This window comes from Alosa sapidissima, chromosome 19 (assembly GCF_018492685.1).
Source record: "Alosa sapidissima isolate fAloSap1 chromosome 19, fAloSap1.pri, whole genome shotgun sequence".
Taxonomy (NCBI): Eukaryota; Metazoa; Chordata; class Actinopteri; order Clupeiformes; family Clupeidae; genus Alosa; species Alosa sapidissima.
In genome coordinates this window covers 6,286,670-6,311,442 of record NC_055975.1, presented here as the reverse complement: position 1 = coordinate 6,311,442, position 24,773 = coordinate 6,286,670, and the positions used below count along the sequence as shown (strand labels likewise).

The window sequence follows — 24,773 nt, the reverse complement described above, 5'->3', positions numbered from 1 at the left end:
TGCTAGTATGGTCAACATCAGATGTAGGAGCATAGGACTGGCTAGACTGGTGAATGGTGTGCTTGTTAGCATTACACTTTCAATCAATTGATTCATGATCAAGTGCTATTGGTTGCACCACAGAAGCATAGTTTTTTTTTTGTCTCAGTGTGTTTATTGTTTGGAATAAAGACGTTGGTTCAAGGAAGGCAACTTCTACTTTCAGAGAACTTACATTCAAAAATACATCCCACCATTAAGCTTTCTCACCAATAAGGCATGTGATATGAAAGACATATTCTGGAAAATATAGTAAGGCATTTTTACAAACAACTCTTCGTAATTTTGACATCTTTCACAATATTATTATATTCAACACATTTAAAATGTTACAATATATACCATGAGGATACTATACAACCTATACATCTGTATCATTTTACATAAGGATCGTACTAAAACATTCTGTGAGCACATCTGAACCCAGATTAATTCAATGTGTGCTTTTTTGACACGTGACTTTGTTTGATAAACTAAAGGTGCACCCACATTTCTGCAAGTGCATGGAAGGCATTCCTCACCAAATACAAAGCTGTAAAATGATCTGCATATTTCACAGCATCTTACTGTATATGCAGTGGAAAGCTTCAGTACGAGCCAAAGAGATATGCAGATTAAATGGGTTGAGCAGACATGGGGGGCGCAACCTGTCATCAATCCCCTTCACTTCAGCCATAACCTCTCTACCGATCCCAGCTATTTTCAGTGTCTGGGGAAGAAGTGACAGAATGTTGGACCACGACCTCGTGCTTCCTGTGTGACTGGTGTTGCGGGAGGTCTGCCAGGTCTGGATAAGGGCGCATATTTTTTTTTGTTTCCCTTTCCCTGCTGTGTGAGCGCCTGCCCGACATGCTTCTCCACATCTCTGTAGGAGAGCGCTGACGATTACAGGAGCTGGTCCTCTCGCCAGAGCTCTAACTTGTGCACGGCTGCGATTGTCCCACGCATTCTCCAGAACACATGACGCTGGTTATTGCCAGTGCACGTGACTTTTTTATGAGTGGCAGTTATATTTTCTTGCTTGCTAGGGATGTCATTGTGCATCACGAGTTGCTTAAACCTGATAGGTGTTTAGGTGAAGCAGTTATAGGGGTTGTGTGAGACCTGATATGTTTCTCCAAACTTGCATTACTGTGGAGCAACTACTGTAGTCTGTCCTCACCATCTGTGCAATCTGACACTGGAGCCCTACGGAAGGACAGAATCTGAGCCAAAACCTCCTCAGCAACCAACAGTATCCCATAACAGGGCTTGGCTCAAATCAATGGTATTAATGGCTCTTCAATTCCTGTTCAATCTGTCATCGGTCCATTGATGCTTTATGTGTTTTATGCTTACCTACCACATCCAGCCAAGCACAACACATAGCCTGCACAGTCATAACAAAAAGAGTTTTTTTTTAGTTTTTTTTTTAGAATCGTCAACAGATTCTATCTCACTCAACAGAGTGAGAAGCGGCGAGAGTTGATGTTCATCTTGGTGAGTCCCAGGTGCTTGAGCGGCGTGGACAGGGCGAAGGCAGCCTTCATGGGGATGTCACATAGCAGGTCGGACTCCTCACCGCACTCCTCCAGCTCATAGGTGGCGTCGTCTAGCATCTCCTTGTGCCGGTGGCACACCTGCTCCACCTTGATGCGGTGGATCTCCGCTCGCAGGCGGATAAGCTGCCGGGCCAGCCGGTTATCCTGAAGCTGCATCTCCCTCTGAAGGGTGGAAGAACAGAAGGAGCATGCTTATTATCACACATGAGAGATAATCTGACAAGATCTGCTTATCTCATAGGGCACATGTAATTGACACATGCTGCAAACAGGAGATAAATGTCTTTCAAGATAAACAATGAACATTCAGATGTAAATGTATTAAATACAGGAATAAATCGAATTCACCAATAGATAGATACAGTACATAGAGACAGAGATGGAGAGAGATGAATGAAAGAAGTGAACAATCACTCTAATTTGACTAGAGATCTACTGATAATGTCTGTTTTTGATAAAGCCCCCCCACAAAGGAGCCAGAGGAGATGAGAATAATTTGTGGTAAATGCTTTCATCTCTGATGCTGGCTAATCTTCAAACTTTACATGATGACTTATTATAACGCAAATACCATGATGGAGACAGCTTTCTTCAATGGAAAATGAGTCATACATTTGCGCACAGCCCTGATTCTACAAGGGTAAATTAATTGTTATATGTATAATACTATCGTAACAATAAAAAATTAGTTATCACTTAGGAAAGCGGACACTTTCGTTTTGCAATGTGATTCATCCTCACAGGTAGCCTAAAAAGGCAGCATAGGCTAGCTTACTCACCAGTTCACTCCGAAGCCAAGACAGTGCATCGTCGATAGTTTCAAAACCACAAATATTCCGAACAGTTGGTTCTGAATTCTCATCTTTGGAAACTTCAATCACGTTTGGTTGTTCATCGGTATCATCACTGTTTGTAACGTCTGCGGTCTCTGCCCAAGGCCGGCTTTCCAATCGTTCCTTCCACTCAAAATATGATGGTCTGCGTGTTTGCAATTTGAGTTTTTCAGTGATCGCCTTCACGCTGTCCAAACCCTCCGTCTCTCCGTCGGAGATGTCATCACCACCTAGTTCTTTGAATTCCATCCTGAATCACAGGAGCTATAAGCAACAATAGGAGAGTCAAAACTTGGGAAAGTCAAGAACATGGGAAACTTCTCAGCCAATCCGTGCCTTGTCTGGTGCAGAACTGTGGATAGTGGCTCAGCCTCAGAGTTAACGAATGGATGTAAGCTGTATTTATATAGCCTACCGACAGGGAATATGGTGACCGCCCATCCTAATTAAATGCGTAGGCGTGTGTACAGGAGTTCAGGATAAATTTTCATATAGGGCTGCAGATTAGCAGATTTTTAGAAATAAGAACACATGACTCCTTCAAACTAGACTCGCCATACATGAATGTCACACCAGAGTGTAATTTCACAGACAACTGAAGCGACATTTTCCCCATGACATTTTTAGGCTCTAACCTTTATCACTTTTGGCTAAGTAGAGCCTTGCTGGAAAAAAAGACTTTCTGCCTATATCATGTCAGTTAAAACGATTTTAGAATATTTATTTTTTTCATTACATTTCCTACATTTCCATATGCTCCAAGTGTTCTCATGAGCTAAATTAGTCAGTATTCCACTATAAGAATATGAAATAGCATGCGCTATGCAATATGTCGAGAATGAATATGTCATCTTCATTACTGACATCTAGGCTACTCAGTACAAGTTTGTGACATGCGTAGGACCAATTGTAAAGACAACATCATCCTCTGCTGGCCACAGCGCTCCATGACAATTTGAATATGCTGGGCATAAACTCAAGCCTCAAGGCTCAAGCATGAATAAGCTACTCAACAACAATAACAATAATAACAACAACAATAATAATAATCATCATCATCATCATCATCATCATAATCATCACATCACCATTAGCATCATCATCATCTTTATGTATATAGCACTTTGTGGTGGTCATGGTTGATGCAATGTTCAGTGTACAAGGAAGTTATTAGCCTAAGCAATATTAATATTGAAGTAGTTTCAACTGGTGCACTTGTCACTCATTATCAGAGCTTCGGACACAGTTTTATGGAACATCATTCATGGCCATTTTATGGCCTCAGATATCAGTCAAGCTAAGCTACAAGTAGTTACTAAAAGTTTTTTATTGTAAAAACTTGTACAAGTAGTTACTAAAAGTTTTTTTTTTAATCAGAGTGGACAGAGCACTAAAACTAAAACTACAAATAGACAAATAAATACATCAATATGTAAATACTACAGGGAAATGTAATAATTTGATAATCATTTTGAACATTTTTGTTTAATAATAATTAAAGCTAAAGTGAAGAATGGGTTGAGACGGTGTGGACTGGGATGTAGGGGGAGGGTGTAGGTGTAGCTACAGGTAAACAACTGAGTCTCCATTCATCACATACAGTCCAACCGGAAAGTTTTCAGACCCTTTCAAGTTTTCCACATTTTGTTATGTTTCAGAATAGATTCAATTAATTTTTCCTCAATCTATACACAGTACTTCACAAAAAACAGGTGTGTGGAGTGCTTTGTCAATTTATAAAAAATAAACGACTGAAATAACTAATTTAAGTATTCAGAGTCAGACCCTTTGTTATGATGCTTGTAATTGAGCTCTGGTGCATCCTACTTCTATCAATGGTTCTTGAGATGCTTCTACAACTTCATTGGAGTCCACTTGTGCCTAAATGAATTCATTGGACATTATTAGGAAAGGCACACATCTGTCTATATAAGGTATCACAAGGTGTATGTCAGAGTGAAAAGCAAACCACAAGGTCGACAGTATTGTCCATAGCAGGGGCTGAGCCAGAGGGGTAGCACGGTGTTGGCCACCCCAAGTGCCACCCCCAAATCCTAGTCTACGATTGGCCATTAACATGGTCTAAGGCGGGACCTTTCTTGATGCACTTGCAGCAGTTTGAAGCGTCAGACGTCAGAAATGTAAGTGGCAAACACGCTTGTCTTTATAGGCCTACAGGCTACTGCTTCTGCTAACACGCAAAGATATCTATTTACCTATTGCATCTACCAGTGCCTATTTATCTAATCACACACTTAAGTCGCCGACATTTGCTAAGTCATTAAGTGTAGGCCTATACTTTTGTAAAAGCGTTTAATGACAATAATGTCCTGATGTAATGTTAAGAAAACTTTTCATTTATGGTTCATCATGCTTACTCACTAAACACTCATCGCATCAAGGCTACTACAGGTAGTGATATTCTGATGAAATGTATACCATTCAACCAGTCAAGCATTTGTTGTAAAATATTGAAATTGGAAAGTTTACATAGCTTAGGCTAAACTGTATTTGATTTAGTTATATCATAAAAATGGCATCATATTTTGTATCAAAATACTTTAGTTTGTAGTTTTAAAATATTGCCAAACATTTTTGGTAAAACCAATAACCTACTTTTGGTGATTTTTGTAATTATAAAAGTGCAAAACAATGAATGCAGCCCTGGTGCTGACTTGTTGAGTTGTTGTGATCAGAATATTGAGATTCAAGAAGATAAGTAACATGTAGTAACAACAGTATTTTTTGTACTTTCAAAATAGAAAAATACAGTTGATTTTGATACATGGTGTGGCTATGTATTTTATAGTTTATTTTGATACACTTAAAATTAGGGCATATTTGATATTTTATTTTAAAATACATTGATGTATTTTTGCCCATCCCTGCCAACAGCTAGAGTAGCCAGGCAGCTACAGTGCTACACTCTGTTGGCTGCAGCAACTTGAGCTAGGTAGCACAAATTATTTTCTAGGTTTTTTCTCGTACCGACAGCACTCAGTGACTTTGAGAAACAGATTTCTTTTCTCATTTTTGCATTTTCTTCAAATACAAAGAAATTTTATGTGAGAGTATGGACTTTGTGTTTTGTGTTTGTCTTTCAATTTATGAGTATGGTGTCTGGTGCCTGGTTTCCCGAATGTATTTGTGCTAATTTCACATCTTGAGCCTGTTTCTGTTTATCTGGATGTTTTGCCTCATGCACCCTTGAATTAATCAGTGCCTCACTAGTGCCACCCTTGTTAAAAATGTCTAGAATCGCCACTGGTCCATAGACGTGCAAGGCAGGATTGTGTCAAGACGCAGATCTGGGGAAGGATACAAGAACATTTCTGCAGCATTGAAAGTGCCCAAGAGCAGGGTAGCCTCCATCATTCTCAAATGGAAAAGATTTGGAACAAGGAACAGTCTTCTTACATCTGGCCGCCCAGCCAAACTGAGTAATTGGGGCCTTGGTCAGACAGGTAACCAAAGACCCAATGGTCACTAGGAATGATATCCAGAGTTCCTTACAGAAGCTTACAGAAGTGTTTCATATCATTTAGTTAATGAAAATGGTGTGCACTACCACTTTAAATCAAAATGATACAGAATTTCGATAAAGATCTTTCAGGCTGCAGCACAACATGTGCCAAAGGTGGATTAGTGGCTCACATGGTAATGATAAATATAAACAGTGGGTGTGGCAGCTCTGCATGCAAGAAGTGTGAGCTAAGCAAACCTAAGGAGGAAATTATGCAGCAGTTCCGCTGTCCAACCGGCCAGGAGTGTGCTGAGTGCATAACCGGTTAAGTAAAGTTATAACCGTCAAGTATTATTGTGTAAAATCTACAGGCCTTTAGACCTACCGGTGAAATGCTACACAACTAATGCAGTCCAGAGGGAGATAAGACAAAGTTTGACATAGTCTAAGGTCTAATCATAAAACGGCGCAAAAATTACCCCAACACGTTTCTTTACTAACATTATGGCAACCATATTAGTCATACAGCATTATAATCACTATTCAGGTGAAAGGTCACGCGTAGGCTACATGAACGCTCGTAATGTAACGTAATATTAGCCTATGTAATGAATAAAGGACTGTTACATGTACTTTAAGATGTTTCTGGTGGTCAGGACACTGGTTTAGAGTCTTTTCTATGTAAGAAACCCAGAAGGAAACGATCTCACTTCCTTCTTTTGTTATTCGAGCTTTTTTCTATAAGGGTTCGCCTGCGCAAACACTGGGTATGCTGAGCACTTTCGATATGGTAGCAGCAATGTCCAAGATAACGAGTGGAATTCTATTTATGGGCTGCGTCTCTTATCTGGAGAACAAGAGGTGTGATGCAAGTCTGGAAAACAACGGTGTGCTCCATTTGCACGGAAAACGGAAAATAGTGAATGTATTATAAAACATTTCAAATTGCAACATCTCTACGTCGTGGGTCAAATAGAGTTGGGGGGTGTCAGCCTTATTACCACTGTGGGCTATAGCGGTGTCTTTATGCGTCGCTTCCAATTCTTCCAAAAGTAACTGTTCTTCGCTGTGTATATGCTCACCTGTTTGTGGAATCAATGGAATTCTCAGAACATATTAAAACAGCAAACGTTGATGATGTTGTGCTGAAACAACCTTTCCACGCGCCGATGAAAGGAACACTGTGCGTGACTGGCCACCACCTACTTTTCTCTGACAGGAGTGGAGACAGCTCCTGGCAACTTCTTTTATTGCTTAGAAACATCGATGCCATCGAGAAAAGGTGAGTGAAGTATTTCTCTACGTTGTGACTTACTGAACAATGGGGGTCTAGGCTATGGAGTCAAGTTACATCTTCAATCACTGACTTTGGTAACTTTCGTCTGCTTCGCTGGAAATCATTTCAGTTAGAAGAAATAGGCTCAAGTCTATAAAACAAAACACAAGAAATTGGTTATACTGTAAAGTAATTTAACTATATATTATATTCTGTAATTCAACTTCAAACTTCTGCTGCAAAATAAAGAATGACCCTGAATGGAAGTCCGGGCAGCACAAAAAACACCTATAGGCCTATCAGTGTTTGCATGAGATAATATAGGCTACCAAGTTGAAAGATTAACAGCAACAACTTCTTATAGCCTGGCTGAATAACTCCATTCAGCCTATGGGTGTTAAATATACAAACATACAATTATTTAGGGTGTGAGGTCTATTTCTATTCCATATTGATCCCAACACTTTCTTATCCACTGTAACGTCAACTCTCCCTCCTCCTTATCAGTGTGGAGAACCTGCTGGGATACTCCAGCACAGGCTCAAATATCAGGTTTGACCAATTGGCCATGTGTTTGCAAGTCCCATGCCATGTGTATGCAGTGTGTGTGTGTGTGTGTGAGAGAGAGAGAGAGAGAGAGAGAGAGTGTGTGTGTGTGCACGCGCTTGTTTGTGTGTGTGTGTGCGCATACTTATTGTGTGCTCTGACAGCAACTGACAAGCAAAAGCACTGTTTTGAAAATATTACCTTTAAAAAATTCCCCCATCATCATTAGTTACTGTTCAAATATAAATGACTTCAATCACCATTTAGCAGTGACAGCGAGGACAACTGTAATAGGCTTAGCTTTAGTATCTTAGTGTTTGTTCCTCATAAAGGTAATATTTTCATCTCATTGTCTTGTAACGAGAGCCTGAATGTCTGCAGATCAGGTCTTATACCACTCTATTTGACCTGCACCATGCTTCCAGCTTCACAAACCAGTCTCTCTCTCTTTCTCTGTGTATCTATCTCTTTGTCGTTGTTTGGAGCGGCGATGATAAACGGTGGATTCTCTCTGGGAGAGAGCAGGCCAGGGGCTTTAGTGTCCCTGAAACCCCTCCCAATGCAGACTCTGTGTTTGGTCTGTCTGCCTCGCTTCTTTAGCTTTCCCCAGCCAGAGGGACATTCAGCTCAGGGCATGGGAGTGGAGTGAGCTGAACTCTGCTGTGGTGCATGGCTTTATGCGTGTTTGTATTTCACCCGTAGGCCGGTGGGATCCTCTGGCACCATCACAATTAAATGTAAGGACTTATGCATTCTTCAGCTGGACATTCCAGGCATGGAGGAATGTCTGAATGTGGCCAGATCCATTGAGGTATGCTAGATATTCATTATGTATTTTAACTTGTGGCAACATTACCATGGATAAAATTAGCACACTTTTCAATGGAATTTAACGGTCTGTACACACACACACACACACACACACACACACACATTCCACTCATTGTGTTCTTGTTGTCCTCTGTAGGCTCTTTCTTCATTGGACAATGTCACAGAAATGTACCCATACTTCTATAGACCTTCTTGGCTTAGTCTAGATGACCAATGGGGCTTATCAACTCTAGAGAAGCATTATGATCAGTTAGGGGCTCTGGTAAGTTAACACACACAAATGTGTTTATGCCCCCCCCCCCCCACACACACACACACAAAAACACACACTCAAACTTTACTTTACTTTCATTTGTCACAGGAAGTGAAAAACGTTTGTCATCTGTTGCAACCCACAGTCAGCGTCACATCCGTTTTAGTAAAGAGACTATTGTACCGTATTTTTAGGCCAGTGGTATTCAGGAAACTGAAAATGTTTTTAATACATGTAGGTTGGCCTGAGTAAGAGTTTAACATCAACAACTATTTTTCCATTTTAGCCACCAAAAAGTTAATGCATATATAAGGCATATATCTGTTAATTTCACCTCTTAGACTTAGACTGATTTGAGATTATAAAATTCCTTTTGCCTTGTCCACTGAAATTTCACTATACGTCCTCTGTCTTCTCCAATGCTGTCTTTTGCAATTGAACCCTGACAACAGCAGGTCAAGTGGAGGCTGAGTAATGCCAACTCGGACTTCTCCGTCTGTCCTTCATATCCACCCGCTGTCATCGTGCCTCAGTCTGTAGATGACCAGATGCTGGTGAAGGCTGCCCGCTTCAGACAGGGAGGACGCTTCCCAGTGCTTAGCTACTACCATCAAAAAAACGGCATGGTAAACAGCAGCGCATAATAAGAATTAAGGATGTGTGACACACAGCACAAGACACTCTGTTAGCCTCACATAGCCATAAATATCTCTGTTGAAAAATGGTAAGGTATTAAAGATGTGTTTATTTGGTGTTTTGATGTTTGGATTTCTTCTGCCTCCCAGGTGATTTTGCGCAGCAGCCAGCCGCTGACGGGAGCCAATAGGAAACGCTGCAAGGAGGACGAACTCTTCCTACAGGCTGTGATGGACGGGTCAGAGAGAGCTTACATCATAGACACCCGTTCTGCCCAGCAAGCCCAACAGGCCAGGATGACGGGGGGCGGCTTCGAGTCCAAGTCCTGTTATAACTCATGGAAGAGACTCCATCGCCACATGGAGAGGTCTGTGTCTTTCTCCTAAATTGTCTTAATGCATTTGATGAACAATTTGATGGATCATTTTTTAATGTTTTTGATGGATGTGAAAGTTACAGTAGTTGACTCGAGTTTGTGTGTGTGTGTGTGTATGTTTGTAAGCATGTCTGTCGGTTTATGCTTTACAACATTAGGAAGATCAGACCTTATCTGACACAAGATTCCACACAACTTCTTGTTCAGACCATAGTCATCTCTAAGCTGGACTATTGTAATTCACTATTAGCTGGCTTACCCGCTTGTGTAATAAGATCAATACAGTTGATTCAGAATGAATAAAAACTAGGTCTAATTCAATACTCTATTCCTCAGTGGTTCCATGTTGGTGGAATGAGTTGCCCAGTGCTCTCCGTTCCTGTGGTAGTTTTGGGTCGTTTAAGAGGGGTCTAAAGACATTCCTGTTCAACATGTACTTAGTTGTTTAAGCGCGTATGTGTTATGGTTTGTATAATATTGTTTTATTTTCATTAGGCTGTTGATTAATTTGACATTATTGTTTATTATTGATATTCTCCTTAATGTAGTCTTACCATGTCATTGTTTTTATATTATTGATTGAATGGACATTATTGTTTTATTATTACTTTTCCCCTCATTTTCATTGCTTATTTTATTAGGCTATTGATTGAATTGATATTGTTGTTTATTATTACTATTCTCCTTATTACATTCTAATATGTTCCCTATTCAATTTTAAATATTATGTTTTTTTGTATTTGTGTGTCGCTTTGGACAAAGGCGTCTGCCAAATCCATAACCATAACCATGTGATTCCGTGTTACCACAGGGGTAAGGTCCTCCAGGAGAGCCTTATAAAGCTGGTTGAAGCGTGCGGAGACCAGTCACACAGCATGGACCGCTGGCTCAGTAAGCTGGAGAACTCCAAGTGGCTCTCCCATGTCCATAGTGCATTGTCCACAGCAGGGCTGGTGGCAGAGTGTGTGGAGAGGTGAGAGAACACTGGCTTCAAAAGATTTGTCATGTTGTTTGCACACTAAAATCCAGTTATCATTATGGGGTAGCCAGACTCGAATCCTTATTAGAATTGTCTGGTAACACGTCATTTGGATTTTAATTATGGGGCGTGTTTCAACCTTGTCTTATCTAATTCAATATCTTGTATAACAAACGTGATAGCGGAATCTAAACATTGCAGCGATTTTGTTGCATACAAAATCAACTCAAACATGCTCAGGTGACGTGGATGACTGCTTCACTGTTGCTCATCTAGTCATCATAAAGCCAGCACAAGCAATTTAATTGGCCCGAACACATCTTAATTGCTATAGACTTCTCAATGGAGCGACTCCAGACCGAATTTTTCTGCCCTGGTAAATTCGAGCTGGCGTCCAGGCAAATTATTTGCCATTGTTTACACAGGAATTTGAACGCATCCTGAATAGCATACACCACCATATACCACATATGCTGTTTCAGCTGTACCCTTATTGTTTACATGCCATCGATTCCAACATTACAGTCTCACACCCATTACAACACATTCATTTTCTCATAAGGTGTATTGTGTGTGCATTACAGGCTGCAATTCAACAGGGCTCATCTATATTACAGTTGCAAGGAAGGATATGCTGTGGTCATGCTAGTAGAGCAGTTAGTGGTCAGTGTTGTAGTCTAGTTAGATGTAGTGGGTATACTGTGATCAACCCCAAATACGTATCCTTGCCTATTTTAAGTGGGTATACTGAGATGAGGATGTTTTTTAAGTGGGTACTGCGTAGAGTAGAGCAATAGTGGTAGTGTGCACATCCCCACCGGTGAGGTGCAGGGCAAAAGGGGCTGGATATAACTTAAAAGAATGAGGTTCCCACACTATGCTATTTCTACCATGTTTATTGTGCTGCAACGTTTTGACCCTGCTGGGTCTTCCTCAGGGAAATGGCATTCAACAGTGGCTCAAGCATATGCATAGAGCACAGACATGGTCAGCTGATCATGCTGAGCTCATTCAAACTAATTACCCAGGCCTTGATGGGCCTAAGTACCACCTTTACCACTACTCACTACATAAAACCATTAGTGATAAAATGACATATACACAATATACACACAGACAATGAAATAAATGGAAAAATGGCCCTTACTTATAACATAACATTGTGTGCTTCATTACACTACATTGACACTATTTGTCACATTAGACCAGTGTTTCTCAAACTTTTTCAGACCAAGGGACATAAAAAAACCCTCACGGACCACCTAGTTAAAAAAGTTGATCTACTTCAACAGTATATTACACAATAGGTGAATACTCAATGAACCACCTTGCTTATTGTCTTTGCACCTTTCTTATTGTGTCAGAGGATCATATGATTTAAACTGGCATAGCTTACATAGGCAGTGTTGCAGAACTGTTTGGATTTACATACAAGTTGGTTCAATATTGCAAACAACTCATCTATAGTATATTATATTTTACTATGTCTGCTTGCGGACCACTTGGGATAACTTGCAGACCACCAGTGGTCCCCAGACCACACTTTGAGAAACACTGCATTAGACCAATCCCACACACAATGGGCCCTATCATGACATTCTAAAGTGCATCGTCACTCGTCAAAAGTCTATTCAAATTTAGTAGGATGTCCAGTTCACATTAGGAGGGGTTTCGTTATCAAACGTGGAGCGCATGGCGCAACAAGGTGTTCCTAGGTTTTTTAATCAGTCATATGGGTGTGTTTGATGCGTAACATCATTTTAAACCAATGAGAATGACATCTGTCATTCCCTTTAACGGCGCAAAGCGAGATATGTCAAATAAATGCATCGGTATTTTGGCATTCAACGGCGCATTTGAAGGAGGCTGCTTGCGAGACCGTATGGAATAGTCATTATTAAACCATGCTTTAAAACCTAGCATATAGCCTTCACGCATTTGCAACCGTCTATTATTTGAACTCATTGGCAAAGTGAAACTAACTTCACTAAGGAATCAGTCAACGACAAGACAGTTATATGCAGTCATCATCGAAAACATAGGCTGGAAAAAGCAATACTTACCCTAATATTGCTCAAATGACTGAATAAAACAACATTTATCCTGCAGAGGAGTTGCTTATATCTTGTGACAGTGCGTCTTCAGCTGTGCTCCATATGTGTCTCTCGCCTCTCCCCTAATCACTTTTAACCGTCATTACCAATTTGCAAATGATGGTGAATAACTACTCATCATGAGATGTACAGTATTTCGTAATATCTTTATTCTAAATATGTTTCCCATTGTAATCGTGCAATTTGTAATGCTTTGCATGGACGTCCGCTGGTGTGCGTTCATGAATGATAGAAGGATGGTGCGTGCACCTGCCAATATGACTGTTGACATGCGCTCTTAAAATAGCATATGAACAACTCGCCATTGACTTCTGACTAGGTTTAGGTGGTGTACGATAGCGATTTTTAGACAACGCGCCAGGCCCCTCCCTAGGTTGTTAATTGCCACGCACCTGGGCGCAATGTTTAAAAAATAAACGTGCAAAATACCGAATTAAACTTTGCGCAGGTGGAAAACGAACTTTACGCCATGCGCTGGTGCCCAAAATACAGCCCAATATCACAAGAAAAGACATTACAGAAAAGGCTTTATATCAATTATATATTATTCAGTTAAACCGTTTGGAGACATTGTGTAATACATCCAAAACGTTTCTAGTTCATGCTAGAGTAGACAACATGATGCCCACCTTGTGTGTGGTTTTTGACACAGCCTAACACTACAGCCAATTTCAAAACAGCCTACAGCTTTAACAAAAAAACTATGCATTGACATTTATTTGAAATATTTATTTTTTATGATTCAACAGTCTTGTTTGACAGGAAATTCTACATAATCTACAGTCACACTGAAAATGGAAAATATAGACAAGTGCTTCTGATGTAGCACAGTCAGAGTTGTAGTAGGTTCATACAAAATCAAGCCATGACTAATACCCATATTTATAGACTGATTTTTTCATTTTGCAAAAAATGTATATGGTAGTATGGTTTTACGATTTCTGTGTGTTATGATGCATTTTGTGGCGTATCATTTCATGATTAGAAGGCATTAATGCTACATCTGAAAATGTTTAAACACCTTATAAAGCAGTAATAATCATTCAAATTATACTGTAGGAACATGTACCCATTATATCCGTAGAAACCCTATAAATCAGAATCAGATATTTGTTTGGGAACACCTTGTACAGGTTAGAAAACTATTCCTGAAAACGTGTGAAAAGTCTCTGAACTGTGTGGTACATTGTAGAGTTAGACCATTAAACAGAACATCATATTTTTTTTAACACAAGTGGTTTCATGAATTAGCACATCTATCTGGCTGAAGAGTTCAGCTAAATAGAATCAGCTGGTTGGAATATGGCAGGACAGGGGCAGCACTTACATGCCTCAAATGGACGAGGCTTCAGCACACTCAGCGGACCTGCCCACAGCATTTGAAAGCAGAGTAGCCAAACTGTTCATTTGTTCATGATTTTGAAAAATAATATAATATACTCAGCAGTGTTTTCATTCAGTTAGATTTGTCTGGATGGTTACTGACAAACTCTTTAAAGTCTGCGATAATATAAGCACCTTATTGTCAAATTGTCATATACACCTTTTTGTCAAATTCATCAAATTGCTCCTTGTAGTCGTCTAATTCTGAACACAGTGGCTGAGTCATATACAATCCCAACCAGTCAACACATAATTCAGAAGCTTGGATGGGAGGGGTATAATTTGATCGGCTGTTGAGAGCAAATATCAACAGCCTTTATAGTGACAACTGATAGGACAACATTTACGTACATTAAAGCAAGCTACACATACATAAAGTTTGGACTGCTCTAACACAATTTTGAAGTGTGTTACCCTTGTCTTGTTGCATAAGCAGGGATGGCCACTCTGTCCTGGTTCACGGTTCTGAAGGCACTGATACCACCCTGTTAGTGTGTACTTTGGCTCAGCTGATACTGGACCCAGAGTCCCGCACGCTGAAAGGCTTCCTCAGTCTGCTGGAGAGGGAGTGGGTACAGGTAAGCATCCTGAACTTACACATAGAATTATGAAAATAACTAATAATAGTAATAATATTTTTTACCACTCATTTGCATGTTTGAGCTTAGAGGGGCAGGCAGTGATTCTAATCCCATACACTTTTTGCCAAATTCAGCTAATTGCTATTCATGGTCCTTTGACTGTCCATTCAGTGAGTGCGCTCAAAAAGCTATGGTGTTTGTACACAGACAGTCCTGGCTCTTTCAATATAGAGGTCCGGGCCGGCCTATAAACAATTCCACTCAATCAACACGTCGCCTCAGCAAGCATGCAAGAGAGGGGTGTCGTTTGATTGGCTGTTCAGTTCAAAAAGGTTGGCATTAAACACGACCCACTCGGTGTGTCTGTATGTGTGGCCGCTTCCCACCCCAGGCAGGTCATCCCTTCCAGCTGCGCTGTGCCCACTCGGCCTACTCCCACACCCGTCTAAGGCAGGAGGCTCCGGTCTTCCTGCTGCTGCTGGACTGCGTATGGCAGCTCGGCCGGCAGTTCCCTCTGGCGCTGGAGCTGGGCGAGCCACTGTTGCTCCGGCTAGCCCGGGAGGCCTACGCCTCCGACTTTGGGACCTTCCTCTGCAACAACGAACAAGAACGGTAAGGGAGCCTTCAGCTATGAATAACAGATTTTGGATTGCATTTCTGCATTTGCAATTGGGGTTAGCAGTTACAAACAAACTATTATTCAGAGAGACATATAGTACACTGAAAGCATAGGTCTAAATGCTTCAAGAGATCAAGAGATCTGTTCCAACAGAACTCACCATGCGTATTAAACCTCAGGAATGTTTCCTCTTTGTCTTTATCCACAGATGTGTACTTGAAGTGAAAGACAGGACACACTGTTTGTTCCAGTTCCTGTTAAGGTCCAGTGAGAGGGAGCACTACGTCAATCCGCTGTACGAACCGACAGACCTTGCTATCTGGCCCTCTGTGCAGCCCCAGTCCCTGCACCTCTGGACAGGTAAGTCAAGACTCACTCTGTCTTAGAGCACTTCAAAATGCCAGTGCACTATTTCATTCATTAACATTAATCAGGCACAGTGACTTGAATTTGATGTCCAGTGAGGTCAACTTGACATTTCTATTATTTCATTGGGTAGGTTAACCAAAGTTACAACAGTCATAGATAGTATGTTAGTATGGTACAGTACAACAGTACAGCACTGTAACAACAACAATTAAAGAATCATTATTTTTTGGGTCTTTTGGATACTGGTTCAAATGTGTGGTGTTGTTATCAGTGTCCAGACAGGCAAAATCTTTTCTTCCAAGATATTATATGATAGGATCTTTCCCTGCTTTTCTCAGGGATTCTCACTAAACCTTTCACATGTGAAACTATTTTGCCATCTGAGGTACATCAATCACAAATGTGACTGTATCTGTTGGGTTTCTGCACAGGGTTGTTCCTGAGGTGGAGCGATCATACCCAGACCATGGAGGAGGTGCGGGAAGAGATCTGGAGCATTGTGACACAACACTGTGGCAGGGGCTGAGATCCACTGAACAGGCCCATGTCATCACTGCATCAAGTGTCTTACAGATGCCTATACACTCTGAAATAATCAGCCTCACAAAGGACAGTGTGGAGGAAATGCAGACTAGACATTGATCAAGCTTGGTGATCAGAAGAGCTTTGGATTAACCCACCTGTTGTTTTGACTTACAGCACTTCAAACCCTATGAATGTGAGCACATCTCCTTGTCACGGGCACATACATTATAGTCTACATTTGTCAAATTATGTATTCTATATAATCTATATTTTATTGCCATATTTTCTTTAACTGCTGTAAATATTTTTGAGTCTGGCTAGCCTATAATTAAAATATTTCATATTTGAAAAGTGCTTCCACAACAAATGTATCTCTTGTGTCAAACAAGATTGCTTCCTTTTTATCCCACTAGAGGTCTCAGTTATGTATTTTGCTCAACTTGGAATGGTGACAAACGTAGATCAACACTGTTTTTAGTTGATGTAGGCCTACTTCTTGGCCTACAGTCATCCCTGAACAGCAACCATTTCTCTTGAGAACTACCCTAGCCTAGGCCTATTAATTACTATTGTAATGTAGTTATAGCCTAATCTAGTTTAAATATTTAGGCCTATAATAGCTGTACATAGTTGAATTTGTAATGAATTAGTTTAATTCAGTGAGACAAGAACATGAAAAGGCAAGTTTAAGGGAACTTTTCATTTAAAATTAAATTCAAACAGTAGCAAGACAACCAACAGAACTGAGATAAAACGGTTTCTTTTGATTAAAAACGTGGGAGCTAAAAGAACTGAAGAGACACAAAATTGAATGCCCTCTCTCTCACTAACTTAGGAACACATGCCACATCAAAAGCCCAACTCAGCTAAACCACAGAATACAATACAACTCCGTTTGGCGCAGCAAGTCAGCATGTTTGCTGGACAGTGTAGTCGCGTATTATGGTGTAACAAGGGGGGGTTGAACGGTTACTAGGATGCATTAAACTACACATCCCAGCCTGACACTCTTCAGCCATTTGTTTGTCCAATGGTCGCTCGATCCGCACGATCGTTGACCAATGGGAGAGTAATCTTTTAATTCTAACGGTTAAATACCATGAAATCCTTTTTTATCGCCATTATTTATTTAAATTAGTTTAGCAGTCACCGTGCGACCTCATGAGATCTTTTAGATTTTGGACAGAACGTGGTTGACACGGAGAAGGATTTCAAGTGTTTGTCAGCCTCCAGGTGGGTTGCATTTTATTAAGTTTGCCTATATTATTAAGTTGGCTAATAAACATGTTAGTGTACACGTTTGCCTGAAAGTAGCCAAGACCAGGGCAATTACCAATGGCTGTAACAATATTCACGCTTTCTATTTAGGCTGCCGCATTTGACCATTGAGGTGTGAATGAACGAGTGAACAAAAACAATTGTAGGCTAGGCTACAACAAGTTATACAAAACCACCAGTGACAAGGCAATTACCCTTTCCTCCATCAGAGACAGCATCTCGACATGCTACCGGCTGTGCGGATCTGTTTGCCCTCCATGGCTTTTCTAGGTTCGCTGTGTCACGGATGCGGTAGCAGAGGAGGTTTGTTTTATATGCCGGTGCGTGCTATGAGTTGGTCTCCGCGGCAGATAAATCAGTGTAACAACGAGGATTCCTCCGACCCTCCTCCTCCTGAAGATTGCCCCCGGGTACTCATCACAGGTGAAATGCATCCTTTTTGTCTAAGTCTCTTTAACAGTAGCCTAAAAATAAAAAAGTCAGTGCATATCCATGTGTTGACATTGTCAATTTATTAATTTCCTTTTCTAATTTGTGAGTTTGGCTTGTTTTCATAGACTAGAGAGAGACACCGCTATTTTCTCTTCATCACAATAGGCAGGGACAAACAAAATGTGGCCATAATAGCAGCAACGAATGACCTCCGGGAGAAGAATAGCTTGCATAGTTTTTTGTCTTTGGATAAAGCTCTGTAGTGACAACAGGGTGTGGATTTAAGCCCAGTTGAGGCAGACGCCAACAAATTCTGTTTTGTTTAACCCAGATCACAGATAGCAGCCAAGCTGTTTTTCCCCAGCATGAATAAATATATCAGATAGGCTAAATGTTTAAATGTGATTTTATGCTGTTTGATCTACTTTGCAACAATTTTCTATTGACTGCAGGTGGATTAGGGCAACTTGGTGTTGGACTGGCACAACTGCTGAGGTTCGTTAAAAATGGTGAATAACTGTTGTGTGTTTTGGTTTACATGTGCCTGGTTACTGTACTCTAATGTTTTTTTTAAACTGTCCTAAAATTGTGAGAATTGTTCTAAAACTTACTGTTTACCATGTTGTTAGTCGCTTTGGTTAAAAAGCGTCAGCCAAATGTAATGTAATGTAATGTAATGTAATGGTCAGGCAGCATGCATTTATCTAATGTCAGAATTATGGACAGTATAATCTGTCAGTCACTTCATATGAAGTTTTTTGTTCAAGTTCTGTTCTCATGCTATTGTCCCTGTATTTGTTTTGGTTTGTGAGATTTGCTGGTAATGTTTACATTGGATGCAATGTGGCAGTATAACTACATTGTTGGTATAGGTCGATTGAATCACTTGTGCTTGTGTCAGGGAACAGTATGGGAAGGAAAATGTGATCCTATCGGACATCAAGAAGCCCCCCGTGGAGGTGTTCAACAGTGGTAGGTGATCCTGTAATCTGCCAGTCAAATATGGCCCACTTCCATTTAACACCTGCTGGAACTTACTCTAGGTCACGACTTGTCTCTGCCACTGCATTGTATGCTGATCATCTGCTATAAATGTAGTTATTATATCCTGAGCAGCAGGACGGACACGCATGCTGAAGAGTTGCCTATTCTCTAATCTGTCTCACCGCACCACTGTCTCTATCCGTTTCTCATGACACCTCAGTCTCATGACCCTTCCCTGCCCCTCCTTCCCTTCCCTATCCCCATCCATATATCTTTCCCATTCTCTTCATCTAACCAGGGCCGTTTGTCTACGCTGATGTGTTGGATTACAAGAACTTGAGGGAGTTGGTGGTGAACAACCGGATCACATGGCTGGTGCACTACAGTGCTCTGCTCAGTGCTGTGGGGGAGGCCAACGTGGCCTTAGCGCGCACCATCAACATCACAGGTCAGAATATTGTTTGTCCAAAGACATTTTGCTCAATTAAATGCCACACAAGTTTTAAACCTAAAGTGACTCATGGTAGCCTGTATAGGAACCACACAGGTCTGAACCAGTTGCTCTGACAGATCTGTCTGGCTCCTCGTCCATTCAAACAGATTTTATCTGGGCCAATCAGAGTCACTTATCTGATGAGAGGAGGGCCTTATACCAGCTGGATTGTAGATGCTTTTTTACTACTTTTCGTGATTGAGATCAGGTCACACATGTTTTGGCTCTATACGATGGCAGAGAAACACTGTTGGCACTTTTATGAACAACTAATGGCTGCTGTTGATCGTGCTATTTTAAATTACCTGGACAGTCTATTTTCTTTAAGAGAAGACCAAAAGAACTGCTCGTATAGCTTTAATTGATGAGACATATGTGTTTATATATTTTACTTCTGACAGGATTTGGTAAAAGTTTTATGTCCCAATTTAGGATTAATTGTTGATAACACCCCATGGAAGTCAAAGCTGAATTGATAGGATCCATATCTATTGAGAATTGGTCTGGTCTTAGCAAGCTTGCGTAATGGTAAATGTACATTACGTCAATAAATGCATTACACCATTACTGTGAGTCATCGCAGAGAGTTCAGGCTAGGTATTGGCACTGTTAAGGTAGAGGAACTCTATGAATAGATTGTAGTTGATTTTTTAACTTCTCGTGATTGAGATATGGCCACATATGTTTGGGATTGCACTCCCTAAACTACACACTTGATGAAATTTTTGTGTTTCGTTATGGAAATATACTTTGCCTGGCTTGCTATGGAGATCCAGGTAATAATCTACATAACAATTTACATGAAATGGCATATTTCTTTTCCCTTTGCTGGTAATATGCCAAAACACAACACACACAGTTTGTTACCTCAAATCTTGTATTCTGGAGGAAAGTCTTGGTGGTCTAAATGTTTGCTAATCATGTTTGCTGCAGGAAATTCAAAGATACACGTGGGGCCCTAATTTGAATGAAAGTGCAACTAAAGTGTTAAGTCCAACTAATGCTAATTTAATAACTATTGGAAATCTAACTGTAAATTTACCATGCGCAAGATCCTAGGTACAAATATCAATGAGTCAGCTCTTCCATTCACCAACATCAACAGCAACATTCACGAGAGTTTTAGTTTATGGACAAAACTCTTTGCTCATTGCCTGACTTTGCAGTTTGCCTGTCTTTTAGGGCCCACTGTCTGTGTTCCAGTTTGCCAGTTCCAAAATTTGGTAGATTCTAGAATAGAAATGGTTATTCATTTCATCTGGTTTCTTTTTCACCCTCAGGCCTTCATAATGTACTTGACCTGGCGCTAGAGAACTGCTTGCGTCTCTTTGTCCCAAGCACCATTGGAGCATTTGGACCATCGTCTCCCCGTGACCCTGCACCTGACCTGTGTGTCCAGAGGCCACGGACCATCTATGGAGTGTCCAAAGTTCATGGAGAGTTGATGGGGGAGGTGAGGGTTGTGATGACCTTCTCTTTCCCCCCCCCCCCCCCTTTTCTGACATACACACAAACAAACAACATACATACACAGAAATACATAGATGAATGGATATACTCAAGTCTTCAGTCATTTCATAAAATGTGTGGCATGCTGATCTTGTTTCCTCAGTATACAAATCCCACAAAAGGAGATTTAATGAAAATGTGAGATTCATTTTGTTAATAATATTTGTTAAGAATCATGAGGCATAAGTAGCATATTTTACTCTTGGTTGAAGATGCAATGACACAAATAAATGTACTCTCTGTACTAAGAATAACATCCTGTTTTTGTCTCATTTGATCAGTACCTCCATCACAAATATGGATTGGATTTCCGTTGCTTACGCTACCCTGGAGTCATCTCAGCTAACACCAAGCCTGGAGGAGGAACAACAGGTAACCCTATGTCCATTATGAGAAGGGCATATCCTTTGTGCTTCTTTGTACATACTTTCTGTGTTTTGCAGACTACGCTGTCCAGATTTTTCATGACGCCCTCAGCACAGGCCATTACGAGTGTTACCTGCGATCGGACACACGTCTTCCCATGATGCACATTGCTGACTGCCACCGTGCCACAGTGGAGTTTATGCAGGCCCCTGAATGTCAGCTGTCCTTGCGCACCTACAACATTGCTGCCATGAGTTTCACCCCCGAGGAAGTAGCTGAAGAAATACGCAAGCATCTGCCCCACCTGAAAGTCACCTACAACCCTGACGCAGTCCGCCAGACTATTGGTATGAACAGCATCCGAGTATGTGTCAACTAGCCTCCAAATGGAGCCGTATACTGTCAATCACTGTTTTGCCAATGGCTTGTAAGATCCATATGGCAAAGGTCACTGTTAGAATAGAATACGATAGAATAGAATAGAAACCACATTATTGTTCGTTTACAAGGAAATTTCGTCTTGGATCTATAGGCTCCAACAATCACTCAGGCTTAGAGTTTCACAGTTGCTCTATTTGCTTGAAGCTATCTTTAGGAAATATGTATTCTCTGACTGTAGATTGTCAATATCAGGGTGGGCAATTCTTATGGTTTATTTGTTTAAGAACTGGCCTTCCTTCTTTGTTCAATTATTAGGAATGCAATCACATTTTATATTTAATAATAAATTCATTGGAAATGAATCTGTGTTTCTGTTGTTCTGCCTTGTTTGCAGCGGACAGCTGGCCAGTGCGATTTGACGACTCCAATGCACGAAGAGACTGGGGTTGGCGGCCGTCTTATGGGCTTCCGGAACTCGTTACAGACATGATCTACTCTATCTGCGACAAGAGGGCCAATGCTGGGCTTCCAGTCAGCTAGCAGGCGCAGTCAACAGAGACTTCACTTCCCGACAACTCCCTTTAAGTCACACTTCCAGTAGAGTGCAAGGAGGGGCACACACAAACACACAAACCACTCCAAACCTCCTTTTTCCAGCCACGGGGAACCACTCATGAACACCTAACCTTCAAGCTAAACCCCCTGAAGTGACCAAACCGTAAACACACACAGACACAGAAACTCACACACAAGCTCACACATGCATGCATACACACACATACACGCATTCATGCAAACACACCCACACACACTGTCACATTCACATTCACACAGACAATGCTCATACATGTTCTAACCAGCAGCCTTAACTCTTTTTCAGGGAACTATACTGTCAACCATACTGTTGTGACTATTGCATTAATGTTGTTTTAATTGTGATAGGGAGAAGAAAAATAAAACACATCATCAGGTTTCTGCCTTAATTATCTTACACAGCATCATAGCCTTGCTCACAGCTGGCAATGAGATCCAGGAGAGAACAGCACAATGATGACATGCTGAAAAGCAACACTGCAGAATAAGACATTACGGATGGATCAATGGAGGGAAACTGAAACACTGTGCTGGTAGAGGGAATGGAGGACACCCAATGTTATATAAGGGCATGCTGTTGGAAGGATATAGCCGCATCTAAAATACTGTATCTTTATCTTTCTTTTCCAACAGGTGTGATTTTTAGCCCAGATGCGTATTGTGTTGATATAGCCTAAATTAAACAAGCCTTTCAAACCTCACTCACAGGCCAATTGACAAAATTGCAGTGTACATTATTCATGGAAAAATAAATAAATATGTTAATTTAATAAATAGCCTATTTTTGTCAAACACCCATGAATGCCTACAGGGGTAAATATTGTGTGTTGGGATTTTGTGGTATATATCTGAGGTGTAAGATTTATTTGCAGCTCCACAATTGTATTCGGTAGCAGACTATTGTCAACAGACTTTTTCACTTTAAGCATTTTTCTAAATATTGGCTACTGTCGATGGATATGGTCTCAATCTGGATCACTCATGTGACTTCGGCCTATCTTATTGCTGCTTGACTTCATTATTATTCTCTTCACTAAAACATGAACAACTATGAAATCCAAGACTTTACTGTTAATAAAAAGGCAAAAAAAAACATCCAGAGATATTGTTCTTTTGTATGGCAGGCCTTCATTTTGCTGATATTCTGGTGGTCAATTATGTGAAAGTCAATCGTGTGTTGCAGCCCAAACCAAAGTGTGCTTTAAGTACTGCAGTCAAACCAGGATGAACTCGCACACCAAACACTGCCGATTTTCACCTATTTCTTTAAAAATAAAAAAGTCTACATAATTAAATGTACAGTGTTTGGTGTGTGAGTTCATCCTGGTTTGACTGCAGTTAATTATGTGGAAAACGTGTCTCAGCTGCCCGGTTCCCAATTATCTGTTGTGCACATCGAGACCAAATCATATGTACAATTCTAGTATGTGCCAGTGCAGTGCCAGACGACCTCTATTCTGCAAACAGGCCAAAAATGTTTCAGCCACTCCCACTCCACACCCCACCTACCATAGCCCCACTCATTTTCATCTCACTGAGAAAGGCCTACTCTGGCTACTCAGCCACCAGAATGGCAGACCAATCAGCGAAGTGTTGGCGTTTATTTCGAAATCGAAGGTGACAGTGGTAAATGCCATGGTAGCATGTAATATCAAAGAATTACAGTCAGAATATGTGAATATTTATACAGCAAAAGCAAATGCAATATTTCCTTACTGCCGAATTTAATTATCAAAGGTTAGTGGCCAAGGAAGTAAGATTAGGTATCACTGATCAATTTGATTGACTTGGCTGAACCAATGATTTCAAAGGTAACGCAAAGACACCCATTACGATGCTAGGATTGGAAACTTTTCCTAAAAGGTGTAGCCTACCTTCTTCATGAAGTGTCTGGTGATGATACCAGGCACTATCATATGAGAGGCTGTTTAGTCCAATAAATGAATACTTAACACACACACACACACCAGTCAAAAGTTTCACATAGAAATTTCCATTCCACTTCATTATAGACAGAATACCATCTGAAATCAGTTGCACTGTTTTCATCAAGAATTACATTATGTGTTTACATAATTGCAAAAGGGTTCTCCAATGTTTTCTCAGTTAGCCTTTTAAAATGACATCAGATTAGTAAATAAAATGTACCTTTGGAACATTAGATGAATGGTTGCTGATAATTGTTATAAATGTTATTGATTAACACTTGCATACAACCATACTGTCATGCATATACCATACTTCTATGTAGGCTATGTATGTGTGTGTTATATGTGTGTGCATAAGTATGTATGTATGTATGCATTAGTATGTATGTGTGTGATTAAGAAATATGCATGTAAGGTTTTCACTATTGGCCTAAACGGCCTCTC

General features: G+C 40.6%; 3 protein-coding genes across 7 annotated transcripts; 2 read left to right on the top strand and 1 right to left on the bottom strand.

Moving 5' to 3' along the window:
- Positions 1 to 311: 311 nt before the first annotated feature.
- fam167b (family with sequence similarity 167 member B) lies at positions 312 to 2,803 on the bottom strand. Its single transcript, XM_042073356.1, has 2 exons — positions 2,360 to 2,803; positions 312 to 1,742 (listed from the first exon to the last, which is right to left on the bottom strand). The coding sequence occupies exons 1-2, from the start codon at positions 2,660 to 2,662 to the stop codon at positions 1,479 to 1,481; spliced, it is 567 nt and encodes a 188-aa protein (XP_041929290.1). The 5' UTR covers positions 2,663 to 2,803; the 3' UTR covers positions 312 to 1,478.
- Positions 2,804 to 6,221: 3,418 nt separating this feature from the next.
- zgc:154055 (uncharacterized protein LOC556036 homolog) lies at positions 6,222 to 16,715 on the top strand. Of its 4 annotated transcripts, none has more exons than XM_042073347.1 (11): positions 6,223 to 7,158; positions 7,660 to 7,704; positions 8,401 to 8,509; positions 8,666 to 8,791; positions 9,235 to 9,408; positions 9,568 to 9,785; positions 10,606 to 10,767; positions 14,704 to 14,848; positions 15,243 to 15,463; positions 15,679 to 15,830; positions 16,271 to 16,715. In XM_042073347.1, the coding sequence occupies exons 1-11, from the start codon at positions 6,974 to 6,976 to the stop codon at positions 16,363 to 16,365; spliced, it is 1,632 nt and encodes a 543-aa protein (XP_041929281.1). In that variant the 5' UTR covers positions 6,223 to 6,973; the 3' UTR covers positions 16,366 to 16,715. The 4 variants fall into 4 exon arrangements, with proteins under 4 accessions (XP_041929283.1, XP_041929281.1, XP_041929282.1 ...); XM_042073348.1 differs by having other exon boundaries at positions 6,225 to 7,158; positions 14,707 to 14,848; XM_042073349.1 differs by lacking the exon at positions 7,660 to 7,704 and having other exon boundaries at positions 6,222 to 7,158.
- Positions 16,448 to 22,778, top strand: tdh2 (L-threonine dehydrogenase 2). Of its 2 annotated transcripts, none has more exons than XM_042073352.1 (9): positions 16,448 to 16,557; positions 17,852 to 18,065; positions 18,527 to 18,569; positions 18,976 to 19,046; positions 19,357 to 19,506; positions 20,832 to 21,004; positions 21,342 to 21,432; positions 21,504 to 21,773; positions 22,202 to 22,778. In XM_042073352.1, exons 1-9 carry the CDS (start codon positions 16,552 to 16,554, stop codon positions 22,345 to 22,347), a joined length of 1,164 nt encoding a protein of 387 aa, XP_041929286.1. In that variant the 5' UTR covers positions 16,448 to 16,551; the 3' UTR covers positions 22,348 to 22,778. The 2 variants fall into 2 exon arrangements, with proteins under 2 accessions (XP_041929286.1, XP_041929287.1); XM_042073353.1 differs by lacking the exon at positions 16,448 to 16,557 and adding an exon at positions 16,831 to 17,597.
- Positions 22,779 to 24,773: the final 1,995 nt, after the last annotated feature.